Source organism: Myxocyprinus asiaticus, chromosome 26, assembly GCF_019703515.2.
Source record: "Myxocyprinus asiaticus isolate MX2 ecotype Aquarium Trade chromosome 26, UBuf_Myxa_2, whole genome shotgun sequence".
Taxonomy (NCBI): Eukaryota; Metazoa; Chordata; class Actinopteri; order Cypriniformes; family Catostomidae; genus Myxocyprinus; species Myxocyprinus asiaticus.
Genome location: NC_059369.1, coordinates 19336400 through 19354329, shown reverse-complemented (window position 1 = coordinate 19354329; position 17930 = coordinate 19336400). Strand labels below are relative to the sequence as shown.

General features: G+C 37.5%; 1 protein-coding gene across 1 annotated transcript in view; it reads left to right on the top strand.

The window, feature by feature from the left end:
• bmal2 (basic helix-loop-helix ARNT like 2) overlaps positions 1-17930 on the top strand; it is a 35321-nt gene that overhangs the window by 6514 nt on the left and 10877 nt on the right. The window contains exons 2-9 of the mRNA XM_051656805.1: positions 12026-12158; positions 12449-12502; positions 12641-12682; positions 13146-13303; positions 13453-13532; positions 13690-13782; positions 16813-16930; positions 17442-17588. Coding sequence (XP_051512765.1) covers positions 12026-12158; positions 12449-12502; positions 12641-12682; positions 13146-13303; positions 13453-13532; positions 13690-13782; positions 16813-16930; positions 17442-17588 — 825 coding nt within the window. The remainder of the gene's footprint in view (positions 1-12025; positions 12159-12448; positions 12503-12640; positions 12683-13145; positions 13304-13452; positions 13533-13689; positions 13783-16812; positions 16931-17441; positions 17589-17930) is intronic.

The window sequence follows — 17930 nt, the reverse complement described above, 5'->3', positions numbered from 1 at the left end:
CTTTACAGCTTTTTTTTTTTTTTTAAATACCAGAAATTAATATTTACCATTGGAGAAGTTAAGAATGATTGTTCTGCTATCGATCTAAAAATGGTTGTAATATCACAGCACAAATAACCAAGTGAAACTTAAAAATACTTTCTCTACATCAGATATACACTTTGACTTCCTATCTTGTTGAAGAGACAGTTTCCTGTTGCCTCAATGTGCCCATTGTACAAAGGTGCCTCTGTTTGTTCCTGGCAAGCAGCAGAGACCCTAACCCCACCCCCACCCCCACCCTCACCCTAAAGGCTCAATTATACTTCTGCGTCAAACCTACGACTTAGGATCCACATAGTGGCCAATGCGTTGATTTGCATTTATAGTTCTGTGTTGGTGTGTCTGTGTCGTTCTGTCAGTACACAGCCAAAATGCTAACTATGTGTTTCATAAATAAACAAAAGCAATGCAAGCAATGTAATTTCTAGATTCAAAATCATTTATTAAATTGTTGTAGCATCAAAGATGAGTTCAAAGTATGTGAACATGTGGAAATGTAGGTACATATTTATGATACATGTTGCCTGCATTGCAGGTAGAAAATAAATGAGGAAATTACTGTATGCTTGCTTTTGAGTCGCTTAAATAATAATACATAAATAGTTTTGCATACTTTTGATGTTCTGTGCTGAAAAAGAAATCGTCAAATTAATTAATAACTACTCGCCTGAATAACACAAAATGGGTGTTGTTTTAAAGATTTTATAATGCATATAGGCAATATAACCAAGTGTTTTTTAATTTGCTGACAAATTAGAAGTATTCCGTTTCCATAACTTATGAAATATGATAATTTACTGAACATACTGTTATAACATACCGTCAAATCATCGTGCAGATTTGAAAGTTCGTGAGTAGAATACAACGATTTGACTCGTATATTAAATTAATATCAAGTAAAGGCCAGGAGAAAAAAGATTTTAGAGGTTGTAAGTTGTAAACAGATATCTTCTTTCACATTTCGCTTGTAACTTCATGAATCACACACAGAACAGAATAAAAATAAACAGCAGATGCTCCCGATTGAGACAATTGCTTTAATGGTCACGAGTCCAAATATAGCGTGATATGGTGCATAGCTTGGATTGGTCTGACATGAACTAGCTGGTTTGTTATCTGAATTTGATGCTGATACAGCAAATAATAATAATAATTAAATTAAAATATATATATATTATATATAATATATCAAAAACGAGAGTGGCAGTTGTAACCTGAATGTTGTGATTCATTTTAAATTATGTTGGGACTTGGGAGCCATAATTAATTTTTTTTTTAAAGGTACAGATTTTTATCAATCAGTTGTCAGAATTATTACCGCAAATGACCCAATTATCAGAATAATCATAAGCATTCTCTTGATTGATCTGTCAGTTGGACCCCCAAAGGATGAAAACGGCCAAGGGGGAAATAAAACCCCCCAAACACTGTACCATTTTTATCAGTTGCTGAACATTAGCTTTTCTGTTTAAAAGAGAAGTGTCATTCCCAGCCTGATCTCATGAAATTTACGTGAACATGACAACATTTTTTTAAAATATGTATTTATAAAGTCATAATCAGCCATCAAAGTCATGATTTGTTTGAAAGTGAATAAAGCACACAGTTGTAGCACCTCTAGTGTTCATTTCTCCTGGAAGCTGCAGGGAATTGTACCTGGAGACGTGTAACAAGTTTTGCAAAAATGTATTTGTCACGTTTTCACTGTGAGACCAGGTTGGTCATTCAAGAGCTACAACACAGACAAGAATAAGAAAATCAATTAGTGTGTTTAAATGCACAGCAATACACTGAAAACTATCAAAAATCAGCTTATTTAAAAAAAAAAAAAAATTTAAGAAATTTGCTTTTGCATGAGATATGAAATCATCTGGTTATTCTCTGCTTCTGATGTCAAAACTTAAACGATTATGCATACAACACTTGCATAGGATAATCAGTAAGAATGTAAGGTGTTTAGATTCAGCACAAAATTGGAGTAATTGGCACAGACCTACATGTGTCGATCTGTTTTCGCTTACAGCGTTTAGGACCTTACCCCGATAAAGGAAACCTGTCTAAAGTATTTATATGACCTTACACATTGTTGGCTTATTAAGCATAATCTGATCAGTGTACTTAGTGATTGTTTTCAAACAGGTTTCCTGAACAAGCCCCACATCTGCCATTGGTCAGACAGACCAACAGCAATGTTTAGATAGACACAGTGTTTACACTTTTCAACTTACAAACAAGCATAAACATTATAGCTGAAATGTAAACACAATAGTGTATTGTATGAATCTTTAATGTCACAAATTATAAGAGACTTGTTTTACAATAGCCAATTCTTCACTCACATCTATTGAACATATTGGGGCAACCTTGCTGTGATGAACATTTGTCAACTGAACATTTAATCTAGGTTTTTTTGAACACCTGAAAGAGGTTGATGGAACATAGGTCTACTAAAATACTACCAAGGTGTGGTGCCAAAAGCGTGCCAAAATTCAATTCACTATTCAATTCAGTGGAATCGCTGACCTACTTTCACATACGTTTGTCACGTTTCTTGCACAATGTTTGACGTAATTAAATTCAGTTTAGGCATGTATCTCATACAGCTCCATGGTAACTGCTCAAAGTATGGTGATTAATTGGGTCACCTTATGACACGCTATTTTTTTCCATCATGAGAGTAGTGCAAGCATTGTTGTTTATGTAGTTTTTGTCTTCAGTTTATTATTGTGCGTGTCTATTGCTTTTAATGACATTTTAAACTAGATAACAAGAGTCACGGTGGTTGCTCAAATGTAGTGCTGTAATTAAAATTTCTCACATCAATATTAATTTTCACATCAAAATCTGAATCCACTTAAGGAAATGCTTCTAATTTGAAATGTTCTAATTTAATACTACTGATTCTAATTGAATTTTTGCTTTTTTAATTATGAATTATGGTAATTAAGTAACTTCATTTCTAGGTTTAAATCAGATTGTGAATTCCAGATTTCCATATGGACATTTGAATGACCCTTTTCATGTATCTCTTTTTTTTTTTTTTTTTTGTAATTAACATTTTTATTGATTCATATACATATGACAGAGAAAAACTCAACACATATATGAAGAATCAACATTTTACATTTAAACCCCACTAATACAATCCCACCCTGACCCCCAACGAACACCCCTGTGGTCCCACATAATAACACATACACACACAATCCAAAAATATATATATATAAAAATAAAATAGAATAATAATAAACATACATGATTAAACTAAACTACACTCTCCACATCCCCTCCCTGAGAGTCCCCCAAAAAACTAAATATTTGCCCCATTTTTTAACAAATAAGTCCCTAAACCCCAGCCTTCTACTTACCACTTCCTCAAATGCAGCTACCCTCCCCATTTCCACACACCACTCTGAAAAAAGGGTGCTCCACTTGACTTCCAACCCCTTAAAATGACTTGCCTGCCGATCATGAGACTGGTCAGAACACAATTTATGTGATTATCCCCCAAATTCATGACCGCCCCATCATCCAAAATACAGAGTCTGGGACAAAGCAAAATTTGAACGTTCAAAACATCACACAAATAATTCTGAACCTTTAACCAAAAATTTTGGATCTTAACACACCTCCAAAATACATGGGTAGTGTCTCCAACTTCTGATTGGCATTGCCAGCAGGTGGGTGTTCCTTTAAGACCAAGCCTATATAATCTAGAGGGGGTCCAATAAAATCTGTGTAAAATCTTAAATTGCATAAGGCGAACCCTTGCATCTCTAGATACAGACTTGAAATTTTTCAGAATCTTAGTCCACACTCCATCCTCCAATACCAAATTCATATCTTTCTCCCATAATCTCTTGAGAGAAGTTAAAGCTCCATCCCCCAGACTCTGAATTAGTAGGGAGCAATACACCTTCGATGCCTGATGTAAACATGACCTTTTCCAAAAGCAGCAATCACCTCTCCCAAAGCACCTGCTGCCTTAGGGGGGTGTGTGCTACTCCCAAAAACAGTACAGAGCATGTGGCACAGTTGTAAATACCTATAAAAGATCTGGGAATGGGAATCCCAAAATGATGACCCAAATTCTCAAAAGATCTCAACACTCCACTCTCATACAGATCGCCAAGTGTAGCAACCCCCCTCACGATCCACTCTGATCAGCAGAAAGGGGACTTGTTGATACATCATTTGGGGTTCAGCCATATGCTTGAGGCAACATTTAAATAAATGTCCGAATTAAATAATCTGGCCACTCTTGTCCAAATCACTTGCAAATGTGAAATAACGGGGTGTGATTTAACTTCTCCGGTTAGTTTGATAGAAAGGCTTTGCAGTGGCAAAATAGGGGCAAGGACTTCCTGTTCAGTAGAAAACCAGGAAAAAGCTCTTGCAGGTGGAAGCGACCAATGAGCCAAATGCCTGAGACCAAACGCATAATAATAAAACAAAATCTTGGGTAGGCCTAGCCCACCTTTGTCAAACGGCCTATGCAGTTTGTTGAGATGTAGTCTGGGACGCTTACCATTCCAAATAAAGGACTTCGCTATGCTATCAAATTGCTTGAAATAGAGAGGGGGACATCTATAGGGAGTGACTGTAGTAGAGAATACAATACAATTCATTTTAATAACATTAACCTTCCCAATCATCGATAAATGTAATGAAGCCCACCTGTCCACATCGCTCGAAAACCTTTTTATTAACAGGTCAAAATGAACTCTAACTAAATCAGACAAATTTGCTGGGAATAAAATACCCAAATACTTAATGCCCTGTTTGGGCCACTGGAAGGCGCCCGGCTGAAAAGCCATTACCGGGCAGTATGCTGTCAGAGCCAAAGCTTCAGATTTAGACCAATTGACTTTGTATCCTGAGAGCTTGGAGAAGGAATTAATAATTCTATGGAGGCAAGGCACAGATCTAGTGGGGTCAGAGACCAATAATAAAATATTATCTGCGTAAAGCAGAAGCTTATGCGCCACACCTTCCGCCATCACCCCTGGAAAATCATCCTCCTTTGTTATCACGGCTGCTATTTTTCCAGGGCAGGACAGAACAATAATGGGGAATGAGGTCAACCCTGCCGAGTGCCCCTATCCAGAGTAAAATAATCTGAAATTAATCCATTTGTTTGTACCGCTGCTACAGGGGTGTCTATAAAGTAACTTAATCCAACCAATAAATGTACTCCTGAACCCATACATTTCCAAAATCTTAAAAAGATAATCACATTCTACCATATCAAATGCCTTTTCAGCGTCAAGTGAGATGGCAGCGACCGGAGACTGATCATTCGCTACTGACCACATAATATTAATGAAATGCCTAATGTTATCAGAAGAGCTACGGCCCCGAATAAACTCCACCTGATCTATATGTATAAGAGACGTCTTAACTTTACTTAACTGGTTAGCCAAAATTTTTGACAATTTTAACGTCTGGCTGAATCAGGGAAATTGGACAGTAACTTTTACACTTGCTTGGATCTTTGTCCTTTTTAAGAATCAGACTGATCCGGGCTTGTGTCATGGTTGGCGGAAGCTTTCCATTCTTTAATGATTCCATATAAACTTCTAACAAAAGTGGAGCCAGTTCTGTAGCATAAGATATAAAAAATTCAGTGGCAAAACATCTGGCCTTGCCTGTAGGTAAGGCCTTAATTACCTCTTCAAGTTCCTCCAAGGTTATCTCAGAATCAAGATAATTTTTTTGCTCAATCGTCAATTTTGGGAGTTCTAATGGTTCAACCAAAACTCCACTTTCCGCGACAAAATAGCATTATATCTGTATTTTAATCGAGTAAATTCTCTGAGGGCATCAGATGACATTCTGCGCTTCAACTCTGCTTCGGCACTTTTAATATTCTCTTCCAACTCCACGAGTTCTCTGGCTTTAGATTTTTTGGTGAATGAGTCATACTGTATGATCCAACCCCTAAGAACCACCTTAAGTGCCTCCCAAGCAACGCCCACAGAAGATACTGAGGACCAGTTGGTCTCCATATAAACACTGATTTCAGTCTTTAACGTTTGTTTGGAAATCAGGGTTTTGCAAAAGGGATACATTAAAGCGCCAACTATATGATTCTTTTTCTCCGTATGTGGCAACACCTCTAAACTCACCAGGACGTGATCTGAGATTAAGATATTTCCAATTGAGCAATCAACAATAGATGAAATGAGGGACTTAGATATAAAAAATACAAAAAATCTATTCTAGAATAAATCTTATGGACTGATGAAAAAAATGTATAGTCCCTATATCATATTTCTTACTTTTAAGAAAAGAAATAACCTTCCTTCTTTTTATAGGGTGCCCCAACCCATTCACATTCCATGTGGAGAGAGATAGCACACTCATATTAACATTTGACATATTGATATAATAAAAAAAATAAATTGTGTGTCAAAAACAAGATTATAAAGACCACATTCCCCATAAGTGCAACAATCAAACCCCGAACTTCCCCCCGAACAAAACAAACAGAAAAAAGAAAAACGTGCTCATTAACCCCACGCACGACAGCGCCAACCGGCGTCCATCCCTCTAAATTCAAAGAGTCCATGTTCGCCTACGAGAGCCCCCACAACAACTTTGCCAACGGATTGTTCAAGTCCGGTGCTTCTATACAAATTTTGTGAGGCAAAATTACATATCAGAAGATACTTTGTAAAACAGACCCCAGCCAACAGGCAGAATAAACACAAAGAACATGTAGATTCATTCACAGAACTGTCTCGAAGGTTTGTTCCTCCACAAAACAAATTCCAGCTGATATAAAGCCGTTCAGTTTCCTCGAACAGACAAACAATTGTTCAGTGAGCCACCTGTTTATGAGTTCAGCAGATGATGTAATCATTCTAATGTCCCTTAAAAATATTCCACAAAAACAAACTCCAGCCAACAGGAGGCATAAGCACAAAGAACGAACAGATTCATCCACAACTGTCCCAGAGTAGTGTTATTCCACAAGTCAAACTCCAGCCCCTAGGCGGAACCAGCACAAAAAGAAACAAAACAGGCATCCCGGTTCCTCGGATGATCAAGAGCCAAACTCACTCGGAGGCCATGAAAAAAAAAAAATACACCATGACTTACTCAGCCCGTCAACTTTATAAAAGACGTCTTTTATGTGAGCATGTAGATATTTTGCGGTTATCCATAGTGGCTGGGAACTTCAGTGTAAAAACGATCTTCCGTCAATGCAAAAGTTTCTTGAAGGAAGTGTCATTCCACAAAACAAACTCCAGCCGCTAGGTGGAGCCAACGCAAAAAGAAACAAAAAATGGCGCCCAGCTTCCTCAGACAATCGAGTGTATGTTCAGCGAGTCAAACCACTAATATAAGAAACATCAAATGGCTTACTCACTCCAATGTATTCATGAAGGAGAGTGCCTGTTTTGGACATGTAAATACTTTGCGACCATCCTTTGTTTCTATTCTCAGTTTGGCCGGAAACATCAATGCAAAAGCGATATTCCGTTGATGTAAAAATTTCTTACATTCCTTGATCCGATCGTGTTTCTCTCTTGTCGAATTCGCAAAGTACTGGAACAAGAAAATATTGTGATTCTTCCAAGAAAGCTTTCCTTTGCTCCTTGCCTGGTGCAACACGAGATCTTTTATCAGATGATCTCAGAAATTTGGCCAGGATTGATCGGGGCCTGTCTCCCTCAGCAGATCCATGAGCCGGAACTCTGTGAGCTCGCTCGATTTCCAGTTTATGGCCTGTTATTTCGAGCAGACTCGGGAAGAGCTCGTCCAGGAGTTTCACCATATCTCTGCCCTCTTCATGCTCAGGAATTCCAACAATCCGTATATTGTTCGTTCGGCTCATATTTTCAAGATATTCCAGTTTTTCCAAAATGTGTTCCAGGTCTGTTTTGGACACGGGCGGATTAGCGGATAATTCCCTTTCCGATGACTCTAGATAATCGATCCATTTCTCTTTTTTCTGCCACTCTTGTGACCAATTTTGTTTCCATCGCCGTAATCGATCGACGTATTACAGCGAGATCCTCCAAGTTAGCAACAACCTTCGTCAGCATCACCGAGATGTTGGACAGTTGACACTGAATTTCTTCTCCCGACGTGCCTTCCAAATCGAGTCTCCAGATCGCGGCCTGTCCGGGGGTGTAAGCTTGAGCACGTAAGTGTCTTTTAATGTCTCCAGAGTCTGAGGATTTTGACTTCTTTGTCATGTTTACCTGAAAGAGCAAATATGTAATTGGGTGTTTTGAATCTCACCGGATTATAACATGAAAATAATTTTAAAAAAACTAGCAAAGTGCGCAGAGCTCGTGATTCACACGTCTGCTGCTCGCATGGCGTCACGTGTTCCCCCATGTACCTCTTTTGTTAAATAAATTGAAAAAAATAAATTACACATGCATACACATTACACTTTATGACTCGGTGTGGTTTAATTTAAACCTGTATCAGAGTGTGTTTGAATGGTCCAGTGTTTAGTGAAGTATTAGAAAATCCCACTCACTAGTGTATAAATAGTGAATCAGTGAAATGGGCTTTCTCTCATGCACGGGATTAAAAATCAGGTTGTTGCCGATCTGTTAACGACTATTTAGGTCACTGAGCTTGCGGAGCTGTGTTAAATATAGGAGCCAGGTACGTGAGCTAGTGTTTTGCCTGGCCCATTCCATTGTCGCTTGAACATCGTGGCAGTGTCACAATACACACAAACACACACACGGCACGTGTACACATGGCCGGTCCGAGGACATGCAGTTCAGGGCCAGATGAGGTGGAGCGTGTCTGTTGATCTTAGAGGCTGAAGGCAACAGGTGAAGCTGGCGGAAAAACAGACTGCTCTGTGATAGCCTGTTTATGAATAAGATGCTCTACTCGTGGCGAGTTTGTGAATGGATTATGGGATATAGTGCTGAATGGCAGTAACAGATGGCTAATGTGGTTAAATTCTGTCTCCTGCTGGTAGAAGGACCGGTTAAAAAAACAATAAAATTGTGGGTACTTGTGCTATGCTAATATTTTGTATAAAACGTAGATGCTCCTAAAGCTGTTTGTTAATGAAAGTGACTGTCTATGGCTGGCAGTAAAATATGCTTTGTAAATAGAAATACAGTGGCCCCAAAAAGTAATTGGACAGTTAAATTTTTTTACGTTTCTTTGCATTTATTTTAAAGACAAATAGCACAAATACACTTTACTAGCAATATATATAAATATATATATATATAAAATAAAAAAAAATAAATTAAAAAAAATATATATAGGCTATTGTTCATAATTAAGACAAATATTTTGATGCTGTCTTGTCAAACTTTATGAATCAACATGTCCATAGTTAATGTGATGAACTACACCTGTGGTTACTCTGCACGAGCACCTGTGCAAACTTGAGAACTGACTTCATGTAATTTCCACTAAAAATTATCTTGAGACCAGTTGGTTAAAAGTAATTGGAAAGAAAAATGCCTTAGAAAAGTGCAGTTAGGCATAAGGAATGGTCTAGCATAATTTGTTTGCAGATGCCACTTTATTTGATATTTTGTTATCTATAAAATATAGGAATAGTTCATCCAAAAATGAAAATTCTCTCATTATTTACTCACTCTTATGCCATCCCAGATGTGTATGACTTTCTTTCATCTGCTGAACTCAAATGAAGATTTTTAGAAGAATTTCTCAGCTGTAGGTCTATTCAATGCAAGTCAATGGGTGCCAACATTTTGAAGCTCCAAAAATCACAAATCAACATAAAAGTAATCTGGAAGACTCCAGTGGTTAAATCAATGTCTTCAGAAGCGATATGATAGGTGTGGGTGGGAAACAGATCACTTTCACATTCTTCTTCTTGTGTTTTTGGTGATTCACATTCTTCATGCATACGGCCCCCTACTGGGCAGCGAGAACAATTTCAAGCAAAAAAGGACTTAAATATTGATCTGTTTCTCACCCACACCTATCATATCACTTCTGAAGTCATGTGGATTACTTTTATGATGCCTTTATTTACTTTTGGAGTGTCAACATTTTGGCACTCATTCACTTGCATTGTATGGACCTACAGAGCTGAGATATTCTTCAAAAAAATCATAATTTATGTTCTGCAAAAGAAAGAAAGTCAGATGATGAGAGAATTTTCATTTTTGGGTGAACTGTTCCTTTAATATACTTTTAAGTTTGACAATGTCTAAATATTTTTGGGGTCACTGTAAATATTTTGCCATAAAGGCTCATCAAGCTTTGTTTTCACAGGAAGCTGTAGACTGTACATTTAAATTAAAATCATGTTTGCCTCACTGTCTGTATGGAGAAAAGGACAGAGTGGTGCAAGTTGTTAGTTTGCGGTATCAAACTAGGTTGCCTGTTTTGTGCTCATGGTCGCCCAACCTCAATGCGACAAATAATTTTTTATGTGGACTTTTGCAATGTACGTTTCTAAGAACCAGTTGTAAACTGGGTTTCTGGGTTTTAAGATTACACTTAAAGTTTTTTTTTTTTTTCCTGGTGACGACCTGTCCCGTTTATTATTTAAGTCATCGCTCAGTCAAAAAGTATTACTTTGAATTCACAACAAAATCCTTTTGATTGTTTGTGCGTCAATTACAGATGTTCTTATTCTTTCGATGTCTGTTATGAAATCTATTCCACAGTGTCCTGGTTTCACATAGTTATATAGCACATAGTTGGACAGTGGAGCGCACTCAAGTTAAAGTTGTGTTTTGTCTTGTTTCTGTTTGTCTCCTCACTACAGTGACATTAAAATGTGTCTGTCAGTAAGACGTGTCGCCCACTTAATCTAGTAAAATGCACAATTTTTGTTTTGTTACCATACATATAAATTGCCTATCATATACAGCTGTCTGTAATTGAGAGGTTTACATAAGAACACAAGTAAAAAAAAATAAAATAAAAATAAAAATGTGTCAAAATACATTTTCTACATGGTAATATGAGTTTTATATCAAAGCCAATTTATTCAGATCTAATATGATATCATGATATTATACGTGTGTGTGCGTGTGTGTGTGTGTGTGTGTGTGTGTGTGTGTATATATGTATGTATATATATATATATATATATATATATATATATATATATATATATATATATATATGAATCCATGCAAATTATAAAAGATAAGTTATGAATTATTAAATCAAGGTATGGTATGGTAGCTGTAGAAAGTGTCTGATGCTTTGGGGTAAGTTGTGTCAGTGGCTTAAATAACGGTACTTGTAAACTTGCCTTCAAATGCAGTAATACTATTATAAATACATTTATGTATACTTTTAGAATGATCATGTTCATTTGAAAAACCTTACATAGATTTTACATTTAGTTTTGTCTAATTTTTCTGTATGAAGATTATTTGCATTTTTCTTTTCTTTATGTTAACATAAGGTTCTATTTGTTAACAATAGTAAATGCATTAAGTATGTATCATGAACTAACAGTGAGCAAGTTTTTTTTAAGCATTTATTTATCTAGGTTCATGTTTATTTATAAAAATACAATTGTTCATTGTTAGTTCATGCTAGTCAATAATGCATTTTAAACTTTTGCATTTAAAGATGTATTAGTATTTTTTCTAAATTAATATTACTCAAGATTTTTAAGTGCTAAAGTTTTGCTCATTGTTACTTCATGTTAACTAATGTAGTTAACTGTTAACAAATACTACATTATTGCATTTATCCTTTTATTCATTTTATTTGAAATATTTTTATTTGAAATGTAAATCGTTCACATATTCTTTCATGACTCAACTTACCCCTTGATGACTGATTACCAGTAAAGTTGCATCACTGGACAACTTTTGTTTGATGAGTCGTTATTTCTATGGTGCTGTTATACACCCTTTTTTTTTTTCTGATTTCAGTTTATAGCTGACAGATATCCTGAAATATCATTAGTTTTAGTTTTATCACTTTTCTCAATTCCCAATGCCAAGAGGACAACCTAAGTAAAAAGTGGCACAATTTATTGCCCCAGTGGCAGGAGATGCACTAGAGGAAGAACCCCAGGGCCTCTCTGTCTCTCTGTCTGGTCTGATGACCCCCTCTTCAGCCGCTGGTATGGCCTCAGGCATGGAGCTGCCCAGGAAAAGGAAAGGCAGCATGGACCTGTAAGTGTATTTACAAATGAGTAGGCCACATCTGTGTCTAGAAAGAGTATGTGTGTGGGTGTGCGAGTATAAATGTTTGAAATGTACTTGTGAAATCATAAAGAGATTTTATTGCTGCCTAGTATGACTAGTATCCTTATGTTTTGCCTGTCCCCCCATGTCCTGCTTTTCTGAATGAGCCGAGATGCGTTGAGAAGGGTAGTGCGTGGTCTGTGTATACTGTACTGTCATCTTCGAGTCACGGCAGCATTTCATGAGTCACTTTAATCATCTCACCACTTTGTTTCCAGGGAAAATAAATCTGCTTCAAATCTAGATGATGATATGGAGGACGATCAGGGCAGGTACTGTACCAGTTACCAACAGTTGGTTATACTTTATGTGTTAGTATGACACAAAATTGTGCATCTTGATTCCCGGTTTTATTAACTATTTTTATCATCACGATTTTATTTAATTATTTTTAATATTATTTGTTGTAGATCGGAAGGAGACGACCTGCATTTAAAAATTAAGTGTGTCAGGTACTTATTGTATCTAACTATTGATTAGGATAATTATACTTTTTGTTTGGCAATTATTCGTTTTCACAGTCATGCAGACTCGTACATTAAAGCTGAGTGTGTACATTTTTTTTTATGTTAAGATACTAAAGTATTAAGAATAAAAAATGTGTACATTTCTTCCGAAAGGTTTAAACACTGGCTCTGTGGTGCTATCAAAACAAATGGATCAGCCCTGGTATAGCAACATTGGCTCAACCAATGATTTGAGTTTAGGGCGGAACTATCTGTTTGCTCAACCAATGGCAAACGGGGAGCGTTTAAGAAAGAAATCTGCATTCTTGCAATTTCGCTTGTTGGCGCAGAAATTACACACTCAACTTTAAAGTAGCTTGTTATTTAATGAACTTAAGCTCAGTAGAGTTCAGTTTGATCAGTCTTTATGAATGGAACTTATGACATTAAATACATTGTCGACTTTTAGGGAACCTCACAGTCAAATTGAGAAACGACGGCGAGATAAGATGAATAACCTGATTGACGAATTGGCAGCGATGATTCCCACCTGTAACCCCATGGCTCGAAAGCTTGACAAACTCACTGTGTTACGAATGGCTGTCCAGCACCTCAAATCACTCAAAGGTACCTAAAAGGCTGTCAAAGGAATGTCTTCACAATTTACATTTTGTCTATGACTAATATTAAGCTTGAAAAACAAAGTTATACAGTGATGGATGTTCTTGAATCCTTCAGCTCAACTTAAAGTGGTGTAATGCAGTACTCTTTTTCAGGTGCGACCAGTTCCTTTGCAGAAGCCAATTACAAACCTGCATTCCTCCCAGATGATGAGCTTAAACACCTTGTCCTAAGGGTAAATCCTACAATGTTGTAGAACAGCTATTATTGATAAATGTGGGTGTAAGAGATTACAAAAATAGATTTTGTTTAAACAGTGTGTTTTGACTGTTTGCCATTGCGAAATGTAACATTTTCCAACATCAACCCAAAATGACCCCTCTTTTGTCCAGGCTGCCGACGGATTTCTCTTTGTGGTTGGCTGTGACCGTGGAAAAATAGTCTTCGTCTCAGAATCCGTTTTAAAAATCCTTAACTACAGTCGGGTATGAGAACTGACTATAATTAAGGAATTGTTTTTCTTGTAAATTGAGTGCTATTCATTTATTATCTATAGAATTATTGTAAAAACCCCATAAAATGGATTGACTAGCACAGTTTTTTGCTTGTGTTGATGAGTTTCCTACTGAAACAGGAAGTTTGGTGGGATGTATCGAAGGGCTCATCCCTTTTTTTGAATAGCCAATAGTCTTTAGTTCACAGCCATGAACATTATTTGGCACTTGCTATTGCTTGTCAGAAGTAAATGATAATGGAGGGGGGGGATAATGCTTATCTAGAGACCATTTGATTGGACAAAATGAGTGAGTGAAAGATGAGTCATCAATGACCACGTTTACATGCACTTAAGAAAATGGTTTATTCCAGGGTTTTTGCACAAAGCGGCATTCTGAACCGTCATGTAAACGAGAACTCTGATTGTCCTTACGCCATTTAAGGAATTAAGTGAAAGTGGTTGAACACACCTAGTTTTCTTTCATAGAACAACGCCTGTTATGGCCATGTAAACGCATGAGCAATGTTCTAACAGGTTTCTGAGGAGTGTGCATGTGCGAGAACAGACTGGATAACAAACGTCATAGGTTGGAGCCCAACAACATGTCAACACAGCGGAAAGAATTCAACATTTCTGGGATTACAGTGGGAAAATCACATACACTATGAACTATACCCATTTATACACACCAATGTAAAATAACGACTGTCCTTAATGTCCGCGTATATGCACTCAAGTACATTGGAGGAATCCCAGAGTTTTGCATTAGAGAGAGAGCCAGTATTTCAGCGCAGTTTCGCTGCAGGTCACGATGGAAAGTTAAGGAAACAAACACAGCAACAACACCAGAATATCTGGAAATAAAGTGAAGCAATGGTGAATATGGAGATGATACGCTGCTCTACCTGTTGTTCCAGCCTGATGACCCCACCGTCTCAGCTCGTATTTCTGCCTGCCTCCCAGATCTCGGCCTGGATGAAGGAACGTCACCTATGGCTCAACTTTGCCAAGACAGAACTCCTCATGATCCCAGCCAACTTGTCTATTGACCACAACCTCTCTTTTCATCTTGGCTCAACTACGCTAAAGACAACAAGGACAGCCCGGAACTTGGGAGTGGTGGTGGATGACCAGCTTAAAGGGTTAGTTCACCCAAAAATGAAAATTCTCTCATGATTTACTTACCTTTAAGCCATCCCAGATGTGTATGACTTTCCTTCTTCAGCAGAACTGAAATGATGATTTTTATAAGCCCATTTCTGCTCTGTTTGTCCATACAATGCAAGTAAACGGGGGCCATCTGGCTGCTGGCTATTTTATGGCCCAAAAGGCATATTTAGGCAGCATAAAAGTAATCCAATCGACTCCAGTCGATCAATTAATGTCTTCTGAACCGAATCGATACGTTTATGTAAAAAATCGGTAATTAAATAAATTGATAATTAATATTTCGATAAAATAAAAAGATAATTTATTAACTTTTAAATATCACTTCCTGCCAGCAGTCCACACATCTTGTTACTGTCGCGTGACTTAAGCGCAATGAGAAGTTGGAAGCGTGCGTTTTTTTTGCAACAGAGGAACGAACATCACGCGAGAGTTAGGTCATTTCAAACAGCAATCCAGCGCTGGCCGGAAGCAACAATTTAAAGTTAAAAACGTTTTAATTATCAATTTGTTTCTTACACAAACCTATCAATTTGCTTCAGAAGACATTCATTGATCGACTGGAGTCATGTGGATTACTTGTATGCTGCCTAAATATGCCTTTTGGACTGTCAAATAGCCAGCAGCCTGATGGCACCCATTTACTTGCATTGTATGGACAAACAGAGCTGAAACGGGCTTATAAAATTGTTCATTTGGGTTCTGCTGAAAAGGAAAGTCATACACATCTGGGATGGCTTAAAGGTAAGTAAATCATGAGAGAATTTTCATTTATGGGTGAACTAACCTAACACTGCCAACATCTTAAGAACTGCCCGGTCTTGCAGGTTCAAGCTTTACAACATCAGGAATATCAGACCTTTCCTGTTTGAATATGCTACATCGCTCCTGATCCAATCTCTGGTCATTTCAAGACTTGACTACTGTTATGCCCTGTTGGCCTGTCTGCTTGCTAGCACGATTAAGTCACTGCAGATGGTCCAGAACGCTGCAGTGCATCTGGTCTTCAATCAGCCAAAGAGGGCTCATGTCATCCCACTCTGGATTTCACTCCACTGGCTGCCAGTAGCTGCCCGTATCAAATTCGAGGCTTTGACTCAGGCCTTCAGGACAGCCAATAGAACAGCCCCCCTTTTCAATTCACTCCTCCAGCTCTATGTCCCAGCTCGATTAAAAAATAAAAATAGTAATAAAAATATCCCTATCCGACTCTTTGTTCTGCGCTAGCATCTTTATTACTCCAGCCACTGTGAGAACTTGGCAGTGCGATACTGCAGATATTGTTGACTTATGTTCCTCATTTTTAAGTCGCTTTGGATAAAAGCGTCTGCTAAATGACTAAATGTAAATGAAAAAATAGCGAAGTCTTCCTCTGATCCCAGGTTTGTCATTTACACAAACATTGCGGGAAATTACATTGCTGTGAAGAAAGCTACTTACTGACCAAGCTGCATGTATACAGGAGTAAAGAGTACGCCGCTTATACAGCGCATGTAAAAATGAATGCCACTTTCTCGCAAAAGACTCCTTCTGGTGTCCATGTAAACGTAGTCATTATATTTGGTTTTGTTTTACCGTAAGAGAGACTGTAAATTTTTTATTTGTGTGTCTGATAAAAGTTGATTTTTGTCCACTTTTAGGGAGTACACTGGCACATAGATAATCTCAAAGCTAACAGTCATGGACTAAAAGCCACAAAACTCCAATTTATATTTTTATGGGGTGTTTAAGGGCTGTTTTAGAAACTCATTTAGATTTATTTACCTGATGATAAACCATTGAGCTGATTATGTTGAGACTGTTGGCAAAATATTAGCCAGACCATGACACATTTGAACATTTTCTTCCCTAGACGGAGTTAATTGGGCAGAGCCTGTTCGATTACGTACATCCCAAGGACATCGGTAAAGTGAAGGAACAGTTGTCTGCCTCTGAACTCTACCCGCGGGAGCGCCTCATAGACGCCAAAAGTAAACATACTTGGACCGTAATAAATGATTGTTGTCTGTATGATGTTTGTCTGTGTGCTTCTCTAATATTTTTGTTCAAGTGTTTGTACAGTTTTATGTCTGTGTGCATTTTGTGTTTGTAAATGTACTTACTGTATGTATACGGTACAGTGGGATCCAAAAGTCTGTGGCCACTTGTGAAAACTCTACTATTATGTGTGTTCTAATGGAATACTGATTTTATTAAAATGTTTATTTTTCAGCATATCAATAAGTTGAATAATAAAAAAAATGCTTTTAAGCTGGCATGGACTAAATGTTTGTGCAAAACATTATCCATGTTATCCAGCATGATTTGAGAATGTTTCAAAGAGTGTCTTGTGTGCTGCAATGGAAGTAAATCTGACCTTATGTACAAAGGAGTTTCTTTGATTACATTTTTTTTAAATGGCATATCCTCGATTTTCAATGTGAACTTTTCAACCCCATTGGTGTTTACCCAACCCCATTCTCTTTGTGTGTTTGTTTGTAGCGGGGTTGCAGGTGCAGGCTGAGCTTCCTGTCGGAGCGGCTCGGCTTTGCTCCGGCGCCCGGCGATCCTTCTTCTGCCGAATGAAGTACAACAAAGTAACCGTCAAAGAGGAGAGGGACTTTCAAGCTGGTGTCTCAAAAAAGAAAGGTCAGCAGCCGTGTCAGAAATAAACTTTTCCATTAAGGGGCAATATTTGCCCCCTGTATGTGATATTCATGGGCATTCTTTACCCTTATAAGGCCAATAAAAATGTACTGTGTGTCCTTTTATGTGATGTACTTATATTAATGTATTAATGTAAATGTTCAATTATCTGAATAATTATATCACATTTCACTCAATAACAATTAAGAAATGTATCAGATGGGTGGAAAAAAAACACAGAGGCATTCACAGGGACATTTTTTTTCCCCCTCATTTTTAATTCTGGGGGCATTTTTGTCACTTCTGTTGGCATTTTTGCCCAGAGCCCTTGTTAATTTCCCTTTG